We start from the raw sequence: 21,553 nt of genomic DNA, 5'->3' as shown, positions 1-21,553 counted from the left end.
AAACAACACACCTTTTATTTGAAACTCACAATGTTTTAATAGACACAGATTGCCCTGAGCTTTATGGTCAGATGTAAATATGCTTTATTTAAAGGACAACCGATGCGTCCGGACAAGTCGTGTACATAATTTGTAAAATCATTTCAAATGACTTTTACTGAGCTTATTTTGCAATTTTACGTTTTAAGAGTCGTACTGAATATTCAGGAAGTCTTGTTTTCGAATTGATGACGATGCCTGACGTGACGTCACGTCTGGAACGCCCCTGACCGGGAAAGCGACACACAATGCATTTTGGGTACTTTGTTTGGTCTGAAAACTTGGTGTTGATCCGTGTTGATGAAACACATACATAACGCGATGGTGAATCGTAGTGTGTTGCACTAAGACTACTATTTGATACTAGTTGACACAAATTCCCAGCAGACAAATCAGCTGTTTCCAACCGAGCATGGGCGCCATCTTGTGCATTTTCTACATTGGAGTCCTGACGGCTCAAATTGATACGCGAGGACTTCTGTAATTGATTGTAAACATTCATGCTTTCGTCTTCAGAACTATGTGAATCATATTCATAACTGGATGAGTAACGAGAAAGACTCTTCTCCGAATCTGAAGCCATTGTTTTGATTCTAGAGCAAGGCAAGACGTCCGGGTGTGACGTCACGAACAAGGGGGCGGGACCTTCTGAAACTCTGCATCTCCGAGGTCATTTTGAAGTAGTTTTGGGACACTTTAAGTCATTTTGATTGGTGTTTTGCATTTGACTAAAAATATCAGCTTGCGTGTTTTGGGTATTTTAGATGCTATAAAACGTTTTTCTGATGTCAGTTAGGGAAACAAAAAAAATGGTGTCGGTTGTCCTTTAAAGGTGCACCGATGATTAAAAAATGGAAACAATTGCCGAGGACGACACATTAGTGCCGTAGTTGTTTGCTTACTGTTTCAGCGATACACCAAATGTGCCGCTTGAAAGGCATACTAGGTGTGTGAATTTATCCTCTGAGGCCCATTTTCAAGGTTCCCAAAACAAAAAAAAAGCGTGGGCACAAACGTCCTTTTGAAACGGGACAAAAGTGAAACGAGTGCATGTGGCTGCCTGTCATACCAGGACGGCCTCTCCCTCTCTGTTTTTCAGCTACGAATTGCCGCAGAGCTCATGTCTCGCATGCCACAGCGGCCTGACATCGCTGCACCAGGCGCAGCCAGAGGCACCGAGCGCTCTCTGGGCCCCCTGGACATAACCACCACCATCACCGCCACCCTTTCCCTACATAGCTCACATGGTTTCTGAGGCCTGTCGGGCAGGGAGTGTGAAAGGGTGAGGGGAAAAAATGGCCTGTCACATAACACTCTTTTGTGCCATTCTGCCTGTTTATAGACATCGTAAAGCTTTAAACGTGCAAGTTTATTTTCATTTATTATACCTCTGATTGAAGTTATGGAGCTGTGAGTGACACATTTTAATCATCTATTATTAACACAACTTTATTTGTATGGAGTATTTATTTTTTTGAATTTAAAAAACATGTTTTAAATGCTTATTAGCAATTAGGTGGACATAGCAGACCAGATGAAGTGAGGTCGGTGGTGTTGTTATTTCCAACATTTTATATTTAACACCGAGCTGGAACCTATCGCAGTTCACACATTTTAGCCTTCATGGCGGCTAGCATGGATGTTTTTGGAATGCAGGATGAAGCTGGGGTACGGGGGGGGGGGGGGGGGGCATTACCATGGGCGGGAACATGCTCTGCAGAGTTAAACACAGAACCTCTGAACTTTGAGACATACTAAACATAGCTCAAACTGGGTTTCAATCGATACTACCCAATTGGCTCAGATAGTCTCAAGAGTTCTACCTAGCAACAAGCACAGACAAAAATAGAGCTATTTGTTCATCTTAGAAGGTGTTTTGCAATATATGTTAAGGTTGAGGACTTTTATAAGCGAAAATGTCATTGTTTGGTTGAACAGTTTGTTCTTGATGCAATTTGCGATATTAACTCATTCACACATTTATTTAGGAATTGAAAATATGACGAAGAGTGCCATTCCCATTGTTTTTTTCTTGCTTGGGTGCCGTTAAAGCGCTTGGGCAGACCTCTGGCAATGTTTTTCCCTTCCACAAAGGGGGGGCATTTTCCTTTTTTCATGTTCCAGCTTCAGCTGTTGTTAAAACGCTATATAAACCAATATGTATGCATTGCATTATATTTTTGACAACCACCCTCATTTCAAGCTCATATAACTCCAGACCCATATAATTTAGGAATTAACTATTTTTTCTGATGAAAGAAGAGAGTCCACGGTTTCTTATGCTGCATTGAATTTTTATGTAGTCCCAAAACTCTATATTCTGTGGGTCCTGGAATTCGAGTGACAATGACAAAAACCCTGGGACTGAAGTAGATACATTTTTGCACATGTCTGGCAGTGAATGAGTTAAAATCTCAATTGCCAGTTTTACAGATAACCAGTGCACAAAGAGTAAACGAATGAAGCTTTTTGGTGAACTGTGAGAGCAAGAGTGCAAGAATAGCCATTGAGGTACCATTATCAAACTTAAGGCCCAGGGACCAGATCAGGTCCGCCACACCATATTACATGGCCCGCGGATACAAATTGTGTGTGTCAACTGTCATGTTCCTTGCTGAAATCTGTAGTGAAATGTCAAATTGTCATGGGTGATAAATAACGTGGAGATTTTGCATCACCCATGCGAGTGAAGCATAGCTCCGAAGTGGCCCGGGATGAAAAATTAGTTTGACACCCATGCACTAAAGTCAGTCAACGTTTTAATCATGTGTTTAAAACCTGTGTGAGGGCTATAAATATACTAGAAAAATAGATTGTCTCTCCATATTGTGTATTTTAATTTATAGCACATGCGCCTGGAATCCCCTGAGCACTGATTTCAGCCGCTACTCTAAATCCGGGTTCTGATTTCTCATTGCATCCTACTTCAGCAAAACATCTGCAAAAGCCAATATTGTAGAGGACCTGCTTCTCTTTGCATGCAAGGAGTCAGCTCTGTGTTTATCGGAAAACAATAATGGCAGCTTGGTCTAAGTAGAGCAATTGGCCACTGGTGGGACAATCCGACCATGATGCCCTTTGGCTTGAGTAAATCCCTCGGGTGAGATAGGGGGGAGTAAAGTGATGAGGTCAATGCTGGGACAGCTTGATGAGAGGAACGCCCCTATCTCGTCCTACACTTGCATGACAGGGGTCAGCGGCAGGTAAGCCCTCATCGCTAGCGGTTGTTTATCCTTTGGCGCCGTGGCGGTGGCTCCCCGGCACCGCCGAGCCAGGGAGCGCCTTAAACAAAAAAAAAGCATGTGTGTGCGTGCAGGAGTGAAAAGGAGATAGCGTGGGAATGAAGACAGACGGGAATGTCATCCACCCGCTTATCATTTGCATGCCTCACCTTTTCGTATTCACCTCCCTGTAAATACTCTTGGAGAGGCCTTTGCGCTCAGATAAACATCTCAAGTGGTCAACTGTTAGCGTATGGTCTCACTTTAGCTTTAGGGACAGTGTGAGACAGCGAGGGATGATTTTCTACTCTTTACGTAAAAAAACGGATACAAGTTAAATACGCACACACCCAAGTAAAGGAGGATTGTTTGTCGCCTTTGGGCTCAGCTGGGCAAAAGCAGTTTGGCTTCTGGCAAGGAAACAGATGTGAAACAACAAGCACAGAGAGGCTCCGTTTTGTCTTAAAGGAGAGATTTATGCTCTTTTCCCAATTTAAAACAGTATCCGCATGTTTTAAAAACATATGTGGTGTACTTTGGTCAATATCCTCAAGGATGAAGATTTAAAGGACAACCGACACCATTTTTTGTTTCCTAACTGTACCAGAAAAACGTTTTATAGTATCTAAAATACCCAAAACACGCAGACTTATATTTTTAGTCAAATGCAAAACACCAATCAAAATGAGTTAAAGTGTCCCAAAACTACTTCAAAATGACCTCGGAGATGCCGAGTTTCAGAAGGTCCCGCCCCCTTGTTTGTGACGTCACGCCAGGACGTCTTTCCTTGCTCGAGAATCAAAACAATGGCTTCAGATTCGGAGAAGTTGCTTTGTTGTTACTCATCCTGATATGAATATGATTCAAAGAGTTCTGAAGAGAAAAGCATAAATGTTCGCGATCGATTAAAGAAGTCCTCCCGGATCAATTTGAGCCGCCAGGACTCCAATGTAGCGCCACAGAAAATGCACAAAATGGCGCCCAAACTCCGTTGGAAATGGGCTGATTTGTCTGCTGGGAATTTGTTTCAACTAGTATCAAGTAGTAGTCTTGGTGCAACACACAACGATTCACCATTGCGTTATTTATGTGTTTTCCCCCAAATTTCGCCATCAACACGGATCAACACGAAGTTTTCAGACCAAACAAAGTACCCAAAATGCATTGTGTCGCTCTCCAGACGTGACGTCACATCAGGCATCGTCATCAACTTGAAAACAAGACTTCCTGAATATTCAGCGAGAGTCTGGCGTCGGTTGTCCTTTCAAGGATATTTCAGAAACTATTTTTGCTCTTTATGAAATTAAATTCTTGACAGAGGGTGTACAGAGCTCACCCGATGTACCGCTTCTTCAATGGTCAGTACATGTACGGTTGCCTTGACGACAGAGCGTGGATATGGCGCCATTTCCAACAGATGCTTTGTTAAGCTTCTTTAAACAGCCAATTAGTTGAGAGTGAATTAACAGCATCTGAGCTGGTTACAGACAAACAGAGGACTCCATTTTGTCACATTTGATTCACAACGATAATAAATTCCACAAAATCAAATTTCGATTTGCGAATTACGCCCCACGCAAAATGGCTGATTAAGATGACTTTGTGACCGCGAACTCTGTTTACCTTTAAAATTTTAGTGACATTAACATTAAAGATTGTTTTATGTAGTAGACAACAATCTTTTTAAAAAGTGCTATTTTAAATAGTCCTGAACTGCCAGCCGCTTTTGTTTCATGAGCAAACTAGCTAGCACAAGCTAGCGAGTGGATGAGTAATGTTACTCGAAAGCTAACGTCTTGGGTCAAGACCAGGTCGCTGCTATTCATATAAATGTGAATAGCAAATTATTTGCTGCTGAAGTGGGATGGAATGACGCCTCCGCTGAATAAGAAATATGAAAATCATGTTCGTTCATCTTTCACTGTCGCTGTTAAAGTCACCGGAGCGAGAAGTGCGGTATCACCACAATGACCGAGCCAAATGCAGCAGTCAAGTTGACAACACACGAAATATGGGAAGCTTCATCGCTAGATGCTCTGTTCAATAATGTGCAGATAAAGTGGTAACAACGACTTTAGTTCTTATAGAATAACAAATGCTTGCTGCACCCTGGGTTTACTATATGTATTTTCCGTTGTATAAGGTGCACCAAAAAGCCTTGATTTGAAGATGACACTGCACCTTATACGCAGGTGCGCCTTAGTTGTGAAATAATATTGAGCCACAACAGATCTCGCAACGACTGTCAGCAGCCACCGACTCCATTTCCCACCACAGAAGAAGTAGAGCACAACCCCAGCCTCTACTGTCGCGCCATGTAATGTGGTGCGCTTTATATTTGGAAAACTATTATATATTTATATATTACATTTGGAAAACCTTTTTCATTCATTGACGATGTGCCTTATAGTCCAGTGCGCCTTATACAGTGATACCTTGTCTTACGAACTTAATTGGTTCCCAGAAAGTGTGTGTAAGGCGAAAAGTGTGTATTCAAAACATTAATGTCCCATAGGAAACCATTAAAATGACAATAATCCATTCCGAGATGCCCATAAAACATAATTTTCAACTAAATAAGGCTTGAAACTACACACAAGATGAAATGGATAGCTTTTTGCATAAGGTGTCTCAAGGAACTCTGGGTTGTACATCTTAGAAGTTGTGATATTGCAACAGCAACAGATGCAGGCAGACACACTATAAACGTCATCAATAGCTGGTTCCCTTGCTTGTATGTTCTCTTCAAATTATACAGATGCCGTGTGCGGGTTATTTGTGGAACCTAATTGATGGGATATTTTAACCTTGCAGTCTACAATCTGCCTTTGAACTATCGATAAAGTTGAAATGAGTCTAAATTTCACTGTTTTCTATTCATTTTCTCACCATTTCACTTTTGTTAGTTTTTGTTCACTTTTTTTTGTTTCAAGCTCTGTCATCTCCCTTTCGTGTGCGTGTGTTTCTGTTTCTATAACCCCTCCCCCTGCTCAGTGCTGCGTGTGGCCTGCTGCGTGTGTCCCCTCCCTCCTCTACCACGGATCTTGACCAATCACGTGCGACTTTAACCGAAGATTGGGGGCGGGGAATAGAGGACAAAAAAAAGTCTGCTGCCATTTCCAGCTCCTTGTTAGGAGCTCCAAGAATGACTCGTTCCCAAATGACACATCACTCATTGTGGCGCTTCGTGTGTTTCCCAAAAAATAGTTCGTATGCCAAGATTATCTTAGCAAAATGTTCGTGAGCAAAAGCGTTCGTAAACCGAGGTATCACTGTATATGGAAATAGTTTGGAAATAGACCATTCATTGGACGTGCGCCTTATACTCCCGTGTGCCTTATACACCACAAAATACGGTACATGATTGTACTTATCTTTTTACCTTTGTATGACGAATACAAATGTTAAATCATTCCTTAAAAACATTGCCTCGACAGAAAAAATGGGTATACAATTGCTGACAGTTTGGTACTTCGACATGGGGAAAATTGTTTGGAACAAATCAAAGACTGCGTTCAGCCCGAAGAGCTTTCACTGTGCACAAAATGTCCACTCACGCCAACACTAGGATACAGCATCCATACATTTGAACATTCCACTGCGGTAAGCAAGTCATTTTGTGCTTATTTCAGCAGGCTATTGGTCCAAAGAGGAATTCATTAAAAAAAAAAGAGAAGGGGAAAAAATGTGAGTATCCGATAGGAGAATGCTGAGTGCTGCATTCCCTTGTTATTATTGCCCAATCGAAGGGCAGCGTGGCAATAAAAGTCATTAAATGAAATAGGAGGGGAAAAATGGCTTTTAATAGGCCCCTGTCATTGTGGATTTAATGCGGGCTTTCTGCTGCCCTGCCTGCCTTCCTCGTGGGGAGGTGTGTGGAGGAAGAGGAGCACCAGTAGATTCCTAGACAGAGTCTCACAGCTGACGCAAAGCGAGCAGCCACAGTCTGGGAGAGGAGACAAGTGGAGTTGGAAAAGGGGCGGGTGAGGGGGAGCCGGGACGGAAGTCAGGCAGGAGTTTTATGACTTGAGCTGGTTTATTTTAACAGGGGACATACACACAGCGATATGGTGAATTGAGAACACGTTAGCGTGAGGGGTGATTTTTTTTTTTTAAGCTACATCTGGAGTGTGGTACTGAGGCTTTGATGATTTCAAGAGGAAGCGACCATGTCTGAGGCCGGGAATGGGAATAGGGGGAGAGATGACGGGGGACAGGGGGGGCTGGCACGTGTGGGCTGGAAATACTGGAAATAAGGCTGACACATTTGGACAGTCCATTGCTGTGTCTTAGTGAAAAGAGAAGTGAATGCTGGGTGTGGAAAACAGAACTTGGAGGGGATGTAAGGGAGGTTTTGGAAGTAGGGGGTGATTCACTTGGAGTGAGGGGGGGGGGGGGGGCATGACACACATGCACATGCTTTGGGACCGTCTGGTGTGCAAGGGACTTAACGGGCTGTTGTAAAGGGACACGTTTGATCGCCCACTCCCTCGTTTCTGATGCTGTTCCAGACAATATGACACTTTTTTTTCGTTGCATATGGCAGTGATTCTGTTTTGATTGCCTGTTGGCACACACACACACACACACACACACACACACACACAAATTGGGCAATTTAGCATTTTAATCCCCGTCGCCAAAATAATCAAGATTGGAAGACGATAATGGGAATAATTGCCACACTGGAGACGACAAACACAAAAACTTGTGTCTTTTCCTTCCAGACACATACATTGTAAACACCCGCAAGACTTTACAGAAGCCATGTTCTGCCACTGCCATCATGGCCATGCATAATTAGCATCGCGCAAAGCAGAGCACAGATCTCAGCCAAAGGCTGATATGCTAACAGTGCATCATCACTGTTTGTTTGCCCATCTGTTACATGAAGTCCTGTATAATAAGAAGTCCTCCCATATACTGTCCAACAAGTGATTAAAACAAAGTTGGACTTGGCCTCAAACCCGTACATAGCATTGTGCATCTTAGCGCTAACATGCTAACGTGGTGTCGTTCTGTCTGAGAATTAGAATGTCAGTCAACTAGAGCGAGAGAGTGAGAGACAGAGACAAAGAGAGACAGAGAGAGCGAGAGCAAGAGAGAGATGTGTATCCCCAAAGACAGTCTTACACATGAATGCAGCCGCTGCCCCCTCACCATCCCCCATGGATAGCCAGATGTTTACACTCACTCCAGGCTCGCCATGTTTCCATGACAATACAAGTCCAGGGCGAGTCAAAACGGGACGGAGGTAGACCCGCAATCCAGGATTTTGGCTCACCTTTGAGGCTGCAAAGGGGATCATCGCGAGAATGTTATTCTTCTGCCAATTTTCGCCGTTCTATATCTTCCACATTACTCCACCGATTCACATATTTTAAACTTCAAAAGATTTCCAAAATTATCAACACCTGGGGTATTACTTTGTGGAAAGTACCGAACAAAATAGCCACACCCCTCAAAAGCCATTTAAGTGAATCTACATTTGATGTATTAGTTCCCCATTTTTCCCAATTCAATTGGTCTGTGCCGCTTTTCAACCTATGAAGTGACTCAAAGTACTTCACATCAATTTCACGCAGCACCAGGAGCAAGTATAAGGTTCAGTAACTTGCTCAAGGACACTTAGACGTGGTCACAAGGGGTCGGGGATCGAACCCACGGGCTCTGAATTGGGAGACGATCAATCTCCAACATTTTTTGGCGTAAACTCACGATCTACAGAAAGTTTTTTTATCGACATAAATACCCCAAAAGTCATGAAATGACTCAGCACCCTCTCATTTAGAAAAACCTGAGAGGGGTTGGGAAATCGTATGGGGGGTAGGAGAAGAGGGTGGGGGGCGGGGATTTCCCAAAAGTTCTGAATCACATTGTGTCAGCAACCTGTTCAGCTGTCACATGGGCGCTGCTGCGCATGTAGGCTCAATTTTGATGGGCATCAGAGGAGGAGGAGGAGGAAGAGGAGGAGGATGAAGAAAAGGAAGAAGAGGAGGAAAAGATCTGTCAGATCCACCCACACTTGAGAACAGCCCACACGCAAAAAAGGAGAAGAAACCCTTAGCCACCTTTAGCCCAGGGTTGTCTTTGCGCAAGATTAATGCATCGTGCGCGTCGTAAATTCTGCATCTTTGTGGACTAAATTTTGAGCCCACTGCCTAAAAAAACAAATAAATAAATGAAACTCAGAACTCAGCATCAATCAAAAGTGTGACAAAAAAATTGAAATCGAAAATATCACATGGAGTGACATTCCTCGAATTTGTTCGGGTTTTGTTTTTACGTATGCGAGAGGTACCGACAAAGCGCTGGTCGGACCTCTGGCAGTGTTTTTCCCACCCACAAAGGGACATTTGCCTTTCCTACAGCTGTCCCCATTTCAAGCTCAGATAACTGCAGACCCATATAACTTAGGAATTAACACTTTTTTCTGATTATAAAAGTGTGTCTAAGGTTTCTTACGCTGAATCGAATGTTTATGTAGTCCTAAAACGCCAGCAATTCCTTTTTTTACCCATATTAGCGTTTTTTTTTCCAGCTTCAGCTGTTGTTAAAGCGCTATATAAATCAATTTGTATGTAATGTATTTTGTACAGCCGCCCCCATTTCAAGCTCAGATAACTCCAGACCCATATAACTTAGGAATTAACTCTTTTTCTAATGAAAAAAAGAGTGTCTAAGGTTTCTTCGCTGAATTGAATGTTTATGTAGTCCTAAAACTCAATATTCTGTGGGTCCTGCAATTTGAGTGAAAATGACAAAAACACTGGCACTGGAGTTGACACATTTTTGCACATTGTTTGGCAGTGAATGTGTTAAATGTATATAACATAACTAAGTCTTGTTTTTCTAGATGCTTTAACATTTGTTTCCGCTGGCTCGGTATAAATTTGAAAGACGCTTGTAAATAAAATGTATTTATTATTATTATTATTATTATTATTATTATTATTATTATTATTATTAAAATCACTGCAACACTAAAGTAGGTATGACATCGGTTTGAAAAAGGAAAAACGTCTGCCAGGCTATTACTTGACTGACATCACAATAATGAAACAAAAGAAAAAGGAAGAGCGAGTGGATGACGCAGAAACCTAATTAAGAATCTCCCGAGCGTGAATAAATTAGCCCGAGTTACGAGCAGAGACGCGCAGGCATGCACGCACACAAAGGCAGAAAAGTAGTGAACGGGAGCAGGGTGACATTCACACTCAAATGGGCACTGCTGCTGCCGCCAAGTGACGTTTGTTCACTGTGGGCACTTTTTATTTTAGTCTAATTTTAACATTGTTTTAAAAGGCTCGTCCCGTGTGCTTTGTCATTTAGATTTGGGGCAGCTGCTTGATAAAAATGACACATCATTTTCCATGTGAGATTTTAGCCTAACAAGGAAGGGGGGTGCGGCCTAATGACATTGCAGCGAGCGACATATGCCAGGCATCACTATGTCTGTCGCTCCTTGGGGACATTACGGTAACAGGATAGTAAGGAGGAGGCGGCGTAGTGTATGTGTGTGTTTCACCTCTGGGCAGAAAGCCCTGGAGACAGACAGAAGGGACTGGGGGGAGGGGATTGAGGAAGAAATACAGGCGTGAGGGGTCACCAGAAGGAGGAGGAGGACAGTAGATGAATGGGACAAGAGGGGATGAACTTGACCCAGTCTGGAGGACTAAAAACAGGAAGGAGGGTAATGAAGTGGAAACATGCTTTGTCATACCTCGCCAAAGCCATAGGATTAGACTTCTATAATTAGAGGACAGGGCGCGACTAGGGGTTGGGGTGGGGGGTCCTAATGCTAGCCTTCGTGTTCGGCCACCGGGAGCAGATATGGTTAATTTACGCAAGGGGGGAAGAGCTTCATCAGGGGGAGGGGAAGGATAAATGGGATGTTTTTTGAACACTTTTGACAGTGTCTAGTCAAAGGGGACGTTCCAAAAACAATGACCTAGCCCCAAAAAAAACGTGCTGTAATGTGAACTCCAGGCCATTAAATGTCGCAGTGTGCAGCAAGTGCATGTTGCAATGCAGTGCTTCTTAACCTTGTTTGAGTTACCGAACCCAATCAGTTCATATGCACATTCAACGATGATATTTTTACATGAAAAAAAAACACATTTGTTAAAAAAGTGAAGAAAAGAAAACACTATTAGATTGAAGTATCAATTTTTTCCATTGAGCACAAAATGAACCAATCGGTACCGACCAAGTGGGTGTATCATCATTAATTGACATAAGTTGGATGTGTCTTAAAGGACAACGGACACCATTTTTTTGTTTCCTAACTGACATCAGAAAAACGTTTTATAGCATCTAAAATACCCAAAACACGCAGGCTGATTTAGTCAAATGCAAAATACCAATAAAATGACTTAAAGTGTCCCAAAACTACTTCAAAATGATCTCGGAGACGCCGAGTTTCAGAAGATCCCGCTCCCTTGTTCGTGATGTCACGCTGGGACGTCTTGCCTTGCTCGAGAATCAAAACAATGTCTTCAGATTCGGAGAAGATGCTTTCTTGTTACTCATCCAGTTATGAATATGATTCAAATAGTACTGAAGAGGAAAGCATAAATGTTTGCAATTGATTAAATAAGTCCTTCCGTCTCATTTTGAGGCGTCTGGACTCCAATGTAGCGCCCAGAAAATGCACAACATGGCGCCCAAGCTCCGTTGGAAATGGGCTGATTTGTCTGCTGGGAAATTGTGTCAACTAGTATCAAATAGTAGTCTTGGTGCAACACACGATTCACCATCACATTATTTATGTTTTTTCCTTGTAATTTCGCCATCAACACGGATCTACACGATGTTTTCAGAGCAAACAAAGTACCCAAAAAGCATTGTGTGTCGCTTTCTCGGTCAGGGGCGTTCCTGACGTGACGTCACATCAGGCATCGTCATCAACTCAAAAACAAGACTTCATGAATATTCAGCGTGATTCTTAAAACGTGAAATATAGCTATATGCGGTGGAATCTTTGTAAAATGCGCTCAGTAGAAGTCATTTGAAGTCATTTTACAAATTATGGACACAACTTGTCCAGCAGTGTCGGTTGTCCATTAATTGACATGCTAAATTGGATGTGTCTTAACCTCTCAAACAGAGCCTCTGTCAAACCCCAGAAACTGATTTACCAAACCCTTACAGTTCGATTGAACCTAGGTTAAGAACCGTTAGCCAAATGGTTTTGAATCACAGAAACGCAAAATGTTTTTCGTTGATCATTTACTTGAAAATATCGACTGCATAACTGCCCATATTATGTCGGTTAGTTTTACCACAAATTATGATCCCATAACACTTTCATATAATTTGAAACTCATATTAGAACATAACCTTGATAAATAAATAAATGGATTCCAGACACCAGAACACTACAAGTGCGCCTCTTCTTGCATATGTGGAGACTTTACCTAACTTCCACCAAGGGTCCAGGCTAAACTCAGTTGCTCCAAATCATATCTCTGGGTTAAGATGTATAATTTCAACATCATACTTCCAATGACTGTTGACCCTCAGCTCGCAATAACTAGCTGTTACAACACAGAAAGCTCACGCCGTAACGTACTAACTGTTTTTCATTTGATTGGTTTAATATGTATGGCCTAAAAGTGTTTTCCTCTTTTTTTCTCAAATTTCCGAGCCGCCAGACCATCGGCTAACGCTTCCATATGAATATTTATCTCAAGCGGGCTGGTGTCGGAACAGATGATCTCGCAAGGATCTCGCGGGGTGGGGGGGATTAGCGAGCTCACCATCCATCTCGCTCGCTTGCATTTGCCGCTCGCCATCCGTTACTTTTCTCTCGCAATCACCATTTCAATACACCGTCGCTCCCCTGTCTCCTCTGGGCTTCCCTATCACACCTACTATTGCTCTTCCACTTAAACACTACCCACCACCCACCTTGACTTCATCTTCCTCTATCCAATCGCTCCACCACGTTGATAAATATATCTAAATATATGAATATAAATATATATTAAAATATATGTTTATATAGAATATTTATATATATTTATACCTTAAAATTAATATTAATTTTATATTAATATAAAATTATATATATATATTAATATAAATATATATATATTTGGATATACAGTAAAGTCTCGTTATATCGATATTCAAGGGAGTCCGAAAAAATATTGATATAACCGAGACTATCGATATATCCGACCCTGTTTGCATGTAATTTTCTCCGTGCGTGCATAGAAATAGTATCGATATAACCGGGACTATCGATATATCCGATATCGATATAACGAGACTTTACTGTATATAATTTTTACGATATATAGAATAGATAAATATATTCTCTGAATATTCTATGATAAATATATTCTGTGAATATTCTATATAAAAATCATATTTTAATATATATATTTATATTCAAAATATTCTATGTAAATATACAATATATTTTATAGATTTTTAGAACTATTTTTAATATGTATTAAAATATATATAGAATATTATAAATATATTTTAAGAACTACAGTATTCTATAGAAATATATGTTACTATATATTTTTGACATAGTCTATATAAATATGTAATATTTCAATTTATATGTGTATATTACAAATATTCAATATAAATATATGTTTTATGAATATATATTTTATATTCTATATAAATACATATTTTTACTACACAGTATATATTTTTACTATACAATTTTTGTATGTGCGTGTGTGTGCTCAAGGATGGATGGATGGATGGATGGATGGAGGGGGAGGAAAAAGTGTGTGATTAATGTCTTGGAGAAAAAAAACATAAATAATCACAGGAGACTGGGGGGCTGGTAGTTGGCCTTAGGGGAGCAAATATGGAGAGTTTTATGGCTGGGGAGGAGAGGAGTACAGCGACAGCAGATCCATTCAAGTATATTAGCCTTCCTCACCCACCCCCTCCCACACGCTCACAATAACCTCAGCATCTATTCTATTGCGCTACTGTCTTTCATCATCAACAATGAATCCTATCCCTGTGACAGCGCACGCACACACGTGCACGCAGAAAAACATTTTTTTCCAGGCCACTGTATATATGTGTGTGATGGGCCAATACATGTGCTGTGTGATGTGGCTGACAGCCCCCTCACCACTACCCCCCTCCCCTCTTTCCCTACCCCATGCTGCCCTGCTTTTAAGCCCCTCATCCTCCAGTGGCTGCCTGTCCCCTGGAGTAGATTGCATCTTTTATTTATCACTTTTCCTCCTCTTAGCTTTATTTCTTCTCTACCGCCAACCACATGCAAAAAAAAAAAAATAGAGCAAAAATTGTAATCAGCATAACACGCCGTCGTCCTCCTGCTGTGTGCTCGCCTGTCATCCTTGCCTCTGTTGTGAGCGGATGAGACTGACAGCCCGTGCAGACGAGGACACAAACACATGCGCAGACCGCCAACCCAGAGCCCCCCTCTTCTTCTCTCTCTCATCCACACACACACACATGTTCACACGAACACACTTCCAGACAAAGAACAGGCATAGTAACCAATTAGGCGATTAATTGATTGTTGAGAATGATTCCAATTGTGCGAGATTGATTGCCGAATTCATCGCATCTTGAAGCAATCAAGACAGAACAGAGGACTTCACTTCGCGGATGACGTCAGCTAAGGATAGAAGGGTTCTACGCACGCACACTGGTACAGAAAAAAAACCTCACATGTGTACCAACACTACACTGGCGCATAGCTAGTGAAGGTAGCACCCATGCTTGTGTTATTTCAACAATGTTTGCATTTGTTATGGTTACAAATACTACGATGAAGCTACCTTATTGAATGACAAGGTAGTCAAAACTGTCGAAAATGGGCCACAGCTCAATCATCTGAGTCAACGTAAGTGTTATTGTGTTTAATCTAACCCTTTATGGTTAATTTATGTTCATTCAGTATGTTTGAGTGAGCGATAGCAGGAACCATCAATTCATTCTAATGCGCTTGTCATATTTATTGGTACCAATGAGGTTGAACCGATATGGAAAACAAAGACTCAAACCCAGATCTACTGAGTGTGAGGTAGATCTGTTATCCAACTAACTGACCGTGCATTATCGTCACATCCATCCCTTCACTTTATGGTTCTAACTCTCATTAGGGGGGCAGGTGAGCTAAAGCCCATTTTATCTGACTTTGAAGTAAAAGGCGGGGTTCAGCAAGGTTTGGTCAGTTAATCAAAGAGTAACAGACGACTCGTACTTATAATTATAGTCATTTCAGATTCCTATTGTCGTAACATGCATGGTTTGGGGGTGTGAGATGAAGTACGAGAAAACCCACGCCAACATGCAAACTCCCAGGCACAAATTTAAAACCAGGGCAATTTACTGCGAGCCAGACATGCTAACCAATAGTTCAGCGTGTCACCCAGCACTTAATAACAGTTAATTCATCCGTTAAATCCATCGAGTTCCCAAACCCCCAACTCTGGAGCGTGAGCGTCCAATGAGTCTAATAGTGGAGAATCTGGTAAACAGGCCAGCTCGAGTGGAGAAGGGGGGGCAATCTGCCCGCCTGTCTGCTTGCTCCATGGCTACTATTGTGCATTGCACATTCTCCAAGCCCACAAGAGCTCCAGCCATCTCCGCACGCAGATTCTTTGGAAGGCATAGCGAGCCAAAGGAGGAGGAGGAGGAGGAGGAAGATCATGCATAAAATCTTGTTTGCAGGATGCGTTCAGATTCAGATGAACCAGGGGAGGGTAATGGGATTAGAATCCTGAACGGCTTCCAAGGGTGTGGAGTAGGATTGACAGCTCCAGAGTCCAACGCGTTTGGTGAAATATGATGTGAGAGAGAAAAAAAGGTGAGAGATAAGAGAGAGGGGGCGGGGGGGGGGGTTCTGATGCCATATTCCCCACTCCCCCGTAATAAAAGTAGGTGAATCATTTGCATCCAGCAACCACATACGTCCTGGTATTTACAGAGCAAGAGAGAGAGAGTGTGTGTTTGGCAACCAAAATAGAAGCACTGTGGCTTTAAATCGCCTCAGCCCTCCCACCCTTCTTTTCTAAATATCGTCTATTTAGCCAGCGGTGAAAAGATATAGGGGGGCTTTTGTCTGTGGATCGGTCGGTGCTGGTGGGGGGAGAGCTGCAAAGGCAGAAAAAAATAGGAACAAAGTGCTATATAGGCTTCCAATGGGAGGACGGGGGAGAGCTTCGGGGAAAGGAGAAGTGGGCTACTATTACGTGGAAATACCCGGCATTGTTTACACAAGAATCGAAAAAAAAATATGGCACTGATGTTGATTGGCACTCACCGACTTGCAGTACGTTGTCCACCCAGCCGCCCTCCAGGAGAGTGACACCCCGCAGGAAAGGCAGCTGAGTCTCGTCGTTATTGTCCCCGCTAGTTCCACTCTCCTCGGCCCCGGCGTTGAAAGACGAGTACATGCAGATCTCCTTCTCGCTCCGCGGGAACGACCAATATACGATCCGGCGCTGCACGGGTTCCGGGATCCGCTCGAAGCGTTCCTCCACCCGTTGGAAGGGCCACTTCTCAGCCACTCGGCGCGCCGCGATATCGAGCAGAGACTCCGGGTTGTGCGCCTTGCCGCTCTGCCCCGCGGCGGAGCCCGAACCACCGACGCCGCCACACAGGACTCCTCCAGCCCGCTGCCCCTGCCTGCACGCCGGGTTGTAGCCGGGCCGGCAGCAGAGCCGCTTGGCCGGAGGCTGCTGGACTCGCTCGGCCATGTTCGCACCGCTTCCGACCTGCTTCGCCGAGCCTCTCCGATCATATAAACGGGATAAGGAAGAGAAAAGGGACACTCGCGCGCCGATTGTTTGCCCTACATGGGCGTGCGAGCCTTATTTGGTGATAGGGGCGGAGACAGGATGTCGTCAGAGGCTTTTGTATGTCTAGGGGCGTGGTCTCTGAAGGGGGTGCTGCTATAAAAGGAAGCGGAGGCGGAATTCCCGAACGTCGGCAAATCCTTTGTGAAGCAGTCGGTGCGCGCGAGGGCGGAGCCCCGACGGCCGACGGGGCCTTTTGAAGTTTTGCCTTCTTGTTGGGAGTTTAAAGGCGGAGGCTTAATCCAGAGGCGGTCTTGGCGGCTCCCAGCGGGCGTAAAGGGGGGCGAGAAAGCCCACTTTTTTCTCCCCTTTCATTTTTTTCTCCTCCAGTGGAGCTGCAGTAACAGCATGATGCTTGTTTTTTGAGGCCTGGCGCCTCCCAAAATGCTGACTTTTAGCTGTTAAAACAGACAAAAGACGTGGTGGGAAAAGTTAGTGAAGTGGACATGGTACATCAACATCATTTTGAATGATTTGCGTTGTGGGCCTTCATTCGGGACAAACCCAACCTAATCCTAATTTTAACTCATTCACTGCCAGAGATGCAAAAAACGTGTCCACCAGTGCCAGGGTTTTTGTCATTGTCAAATTCCAGGACCAACAGAATATTGAGTTTTTGGACTACATAAACATTCAATACAGCGTGAGAAACCTGAGAATCTGTTCTTTCATCAGGAAAAAATAGTTAATTCCTGAATTATACGGGTCTGGAGTTATATGACCTTGAAATGAGGGCGGCTGTCCAAAATACAATGCAATAAAAATAATACATTTTACATTTTTCAAGCGCCTTTCAAAACACCCAAGGACACTTTACAATAAAAACAATAAAACAAAGCACATAACAATAAAACCATAAGTAAAATGATACATAATAAAATAGCAGATAGAACTAGACATTGAAAGCAATTTTAAACAAGTGGGTTTTGAGGTGAGCCTTGAAAATAGGGAGGGAGTCAATATTACGGATACATACATATTAATGTATATAGCGCTTTAACAAAGCACTATATAAAAGCTGACCCTTGTGGAAGGGAAGAAAACATTACCAAAGGCCATGGCCAGCGCTTTATCGGCACCCAAACAATGATCAACTCATTCGCTGCCAGAGATGTGCAAAAATGTGTCCACTCCAGTGCCAGGGTTTTTGTCATTGTCACTCGATTTCCAGAACCCAGAGAATATTGAGTTTTAGTACTACATAAACATTCAGTACAGTGTTAGAAACCTTACACTCTCTTCTTTCATCAGAAAAAAATGAGTCAATTCCTAAATTATGAGTCTGGAGTTATATGAGATTGAAATGAGGGCGGCTGTCCAAAATACAATGTAATGCATATGTGGAAATAGCGCTTAAACAACAGCTAAAGCTGGAACAAAGCACTAGCATGGAAAAAAGGGAAATTTCCCCCTTGTGGAAAAGAAGGAATATTGCCAGATGCCATGGCCAGCACTTTATTTGCACCCAAACAAGAAAAAAAAACCCAAACAAATTCGGGAATGTCGCTCTATGTTTTATTTTCAATTCTTGAATACATTCGTGAATGAGTTTAATACTACTTCATTTACATGAATACTAGAAAAAGTACACAAGTACAGCAAACAACCGTTTAATAGACACTATTCAGTCAAACGACAAGGAAAGTTATTAAGACGGTTGTGAATCTGAAGGTGAACATTTGATTTCAAGATGGCACAGCAAGAGTGGCTGCCTTTCCAGCAGCTCCTGTATTTTGTTTTCTACCTCTTTCTTTCATAACTTTGCTGCTGTGAAATGTAAATGTCTCCAATCCAATCCAGCATCAATCAAATCAACATTCGCTATCATCTACTACATCAGGGGTGTCAAGTCATTTTTTGCCGCGGGCCACATTGTAGTTATGGTTTCCTCTTGAGGGCCGTTATGAATTTGGGGAACCCATTAGAATGTTTAAATCCCTTCAAATATTACATATAGAGCACACAGCAAATTAATGAATAACTCGTTTTCAAATCTGAAGTCAAGAATAATGACTTTTATTGTGGTTGACATCCAAAAATATGAAATTTTGGCTCAGATTTTAGCAATAATCATGGGGTCTAACAAGATTGATTTGCTTTCGCGGGCCAAAAAAATGATGTGGCGGGCCGGATTTGGCCCGCGGGCCTTGACTTTGACACCCGTGTACTACATGAACTGACCGAATCACTACCTGCTTTTCTCCTCTGATTGTAAAAAGGAAAGCGGAAGAAGGCGTTCACTTCAGCCTCTTCAAAGTTCATGTTTTTTTCTTGTAGCACGTTCTCTACCCCCCCCCCCCCCCCCCAAATATCTGCTTTTTCTCAATGTCTGGCCCCATGATTACTTTCCCGAAACAGTCATTAAAAGTAGTGAAGGAGGATGGATACAAAATGGCGGTAATCTCATTTGGCATGCTCACCTTCCTGTGTGTGTTCCGACTGTAACAAGAAAGCGGGGCTACGTCTTTGCGGGTGTTCGCTCGTGGTTACATCGCCAACCCCCAGGCTGCCCACCACTGACAAAACGCCCAGAAACTACTGGAACAAATAAAACAATTAAACAAAATGGCCGCCAGATTGCCGGCGTGCTTCTTAATGGGCTATAAAAGCCAGGCAAAAGTATGCCTGTAAATCAGAAATGCTAGCAATGTGTTCCTCGCTGCCCCCGCCGCGACTCTAAAAAGGCTGCCCTTTGAACCACGTTGAAAGCGATCTGTGCCGTATGGAGCCAGCAGATGTGGCCTAACCTGATTTGGTTTCAATACTTCCCCACAGGAAGTTCACAAAGCCAGGAGGTCCTGCTTTGTTATGTTAGTCGTCTTTCTCAAAGGGCCAAAGGAGCCTTTTTGGCTCCCTTTCTTCTTGCGGACAGGAGTTATTGCTTTATAATTTGTGGGATTTTTTCAAACAGAAAATTTACAACTGATCAGATTTTTCTCCTTAATAAGAGCCAGGTGTCAAATGTTTTTCGTGTGTTTTTTTCTTACAAGGTTACATGTCTTTCAAAGTATGCCTCCTCAAATACCGTGTGTGCTCTTCTGCAGATGTCGATCCATCACAACTTATCTATAATAATAATAATAATAATAATAATAATAATAATAATATATTTCATTCATAAGCGCCTTTCAAAACTCTCAAGGTCATTATACAGTCACAGGCCAGTGTTCACTCAACCCAGAAGTAACTCAAATAGATAGAAAGCTAGCTAGCTAATAGATATTGCCTTTTTTATGTAATAAGAATATATTACTATGCATCTATATTAACATTAGAAAAATAATTACAAGTAGATGCAAAGTAATATATTATTCTTATTACATTAAAAAGGCAATATCTATTAGCTAGGTTTCTATTTGAGTTACTTCTGGGTTGAGTAAACGCTGGCGCGTGTGGCTGCCGCTGCTCACCCACAGAAAAACCTGTGACTGTAGAGTGACCTTGCCAGTTTTGAAAGGCGCTTAGAAATGAAATGTATTATTATTATTATTATTATTATTATTATTATTATTATTATTATTATTATTGTAGATGACACATCTGCAGAAGACAAAATATATTAATTGGTTCAACCGCATTAACTCATTGACTGCCATTCAAGAATTTATTTGGTAATTGAAAATATGACATTGAGTGCCATTCCTGAATTGGTTTTGATTTTTCTTGTTTGGATGCCGATAAAGCGCTGGCCATGGCCTCTGGCAATGTTTTTACCTATCCGCAAGGGGCATCATTTGCCGTTAGTCCATGTTAGCGCTTTGTTTCAGCTTCAGCTGTTGTTAAATCTTTATATAAACCAATATGTATGTATTGCATTTTATTTTTGACAGCCGCCCTCATTGCAAGCTCATATAACTCTATACCCATATAATTTAGCTTTTTTTTCTGATGAAAGAAGAGAGTCTAAGGTTTCTTACGCTGCACTGGATATTTATATAGTCCTAAAACTCAATATTCTTTGGGTCCGGGAATTCGAGTGACAATGACAAAAACTCTGGCACAGGGGTGGACAAATTTTTGCACGTCTGGCAGTGAATGAGTTAAATAAAGGGGTGAGAGTCTTACCTATGCCTGTAAGGCTCTCGATAGCCAATTCAAAAGCTCCTCAGTGATCATGACTCCACGGCTCCTAACTACTTCATGTGCACGACAAATACTTCGTGCATGCTTCCTAACTATTATGGGCACACAATGTGCACACAACGTAGTAGTTCGTACCCCGTACCTATAAAGTAGTTCCCCGTGCGTGTATAATCATTAGAGCGGGTGCACAAAGTATTTTTTTTCAAATGTCATATCAGGGGGTTTCGTGTATTTTTCATTATTTAGCCGTAAAGCCGTTTTCGTTTGTTTACCAATGCTGTCCATAAACATCAGAGTAATCATTTACAATTAACCCATTTACCTTTGGCATTTGAATCTAAAACAGTCAAGACTGTTCATTTCTTATGCTCGGTGCTTGTGTTGACAAACATTGAA

General features: G+C 42.3%; 1 protein-coding gene across 1 annotated transcript in view; it reads right to left on the bottom strand.

The window, feature by feature from the left end:
* zswim6 (zinc finger, SWIM-type containing 6) overlaps positions 1-18,784 on the bottom strand; it is an 87,039-nt gene extending 68,255 nt beyond the window's left edge. The window contains exon 1 of the mRNA XM_088993821.1: positions 16,540-18,784. Within this exon, the coding sequence (XP_088849947.1) occupies positions 16,540-16,975 (436 nt within the window). The 5' untranslated portion in view covers positions 16,976-18,784. The remainder of the gene's footprint in view (positions 1-16,539) is intronic.
* Between the last annotated feature and the right edge of the window lie 2,769 nt (positions 18,785-21,553).

This window comes from Hippocampus bargibanti, linkage group LG04 (genome assembly GCF_051943395.1).
Source record: "Hippocampus bargibanti isolate YZ-2025 linkage group LG04, ASM5194339v1, whole genome shotgun sequence".
NCBI classification, from domain to species: domain Eukaryota; kingdom Metazoa; phylum Chordata; class Actinopteri; order Syngnathiformes; family Syngnathidae; genus Hippocampus; species Hippocampus bargibanti.
Note: the sequence above shows the minus strand (reverse complement) of the source record. Positions and strands in the feature narration are given on the sequence as shown.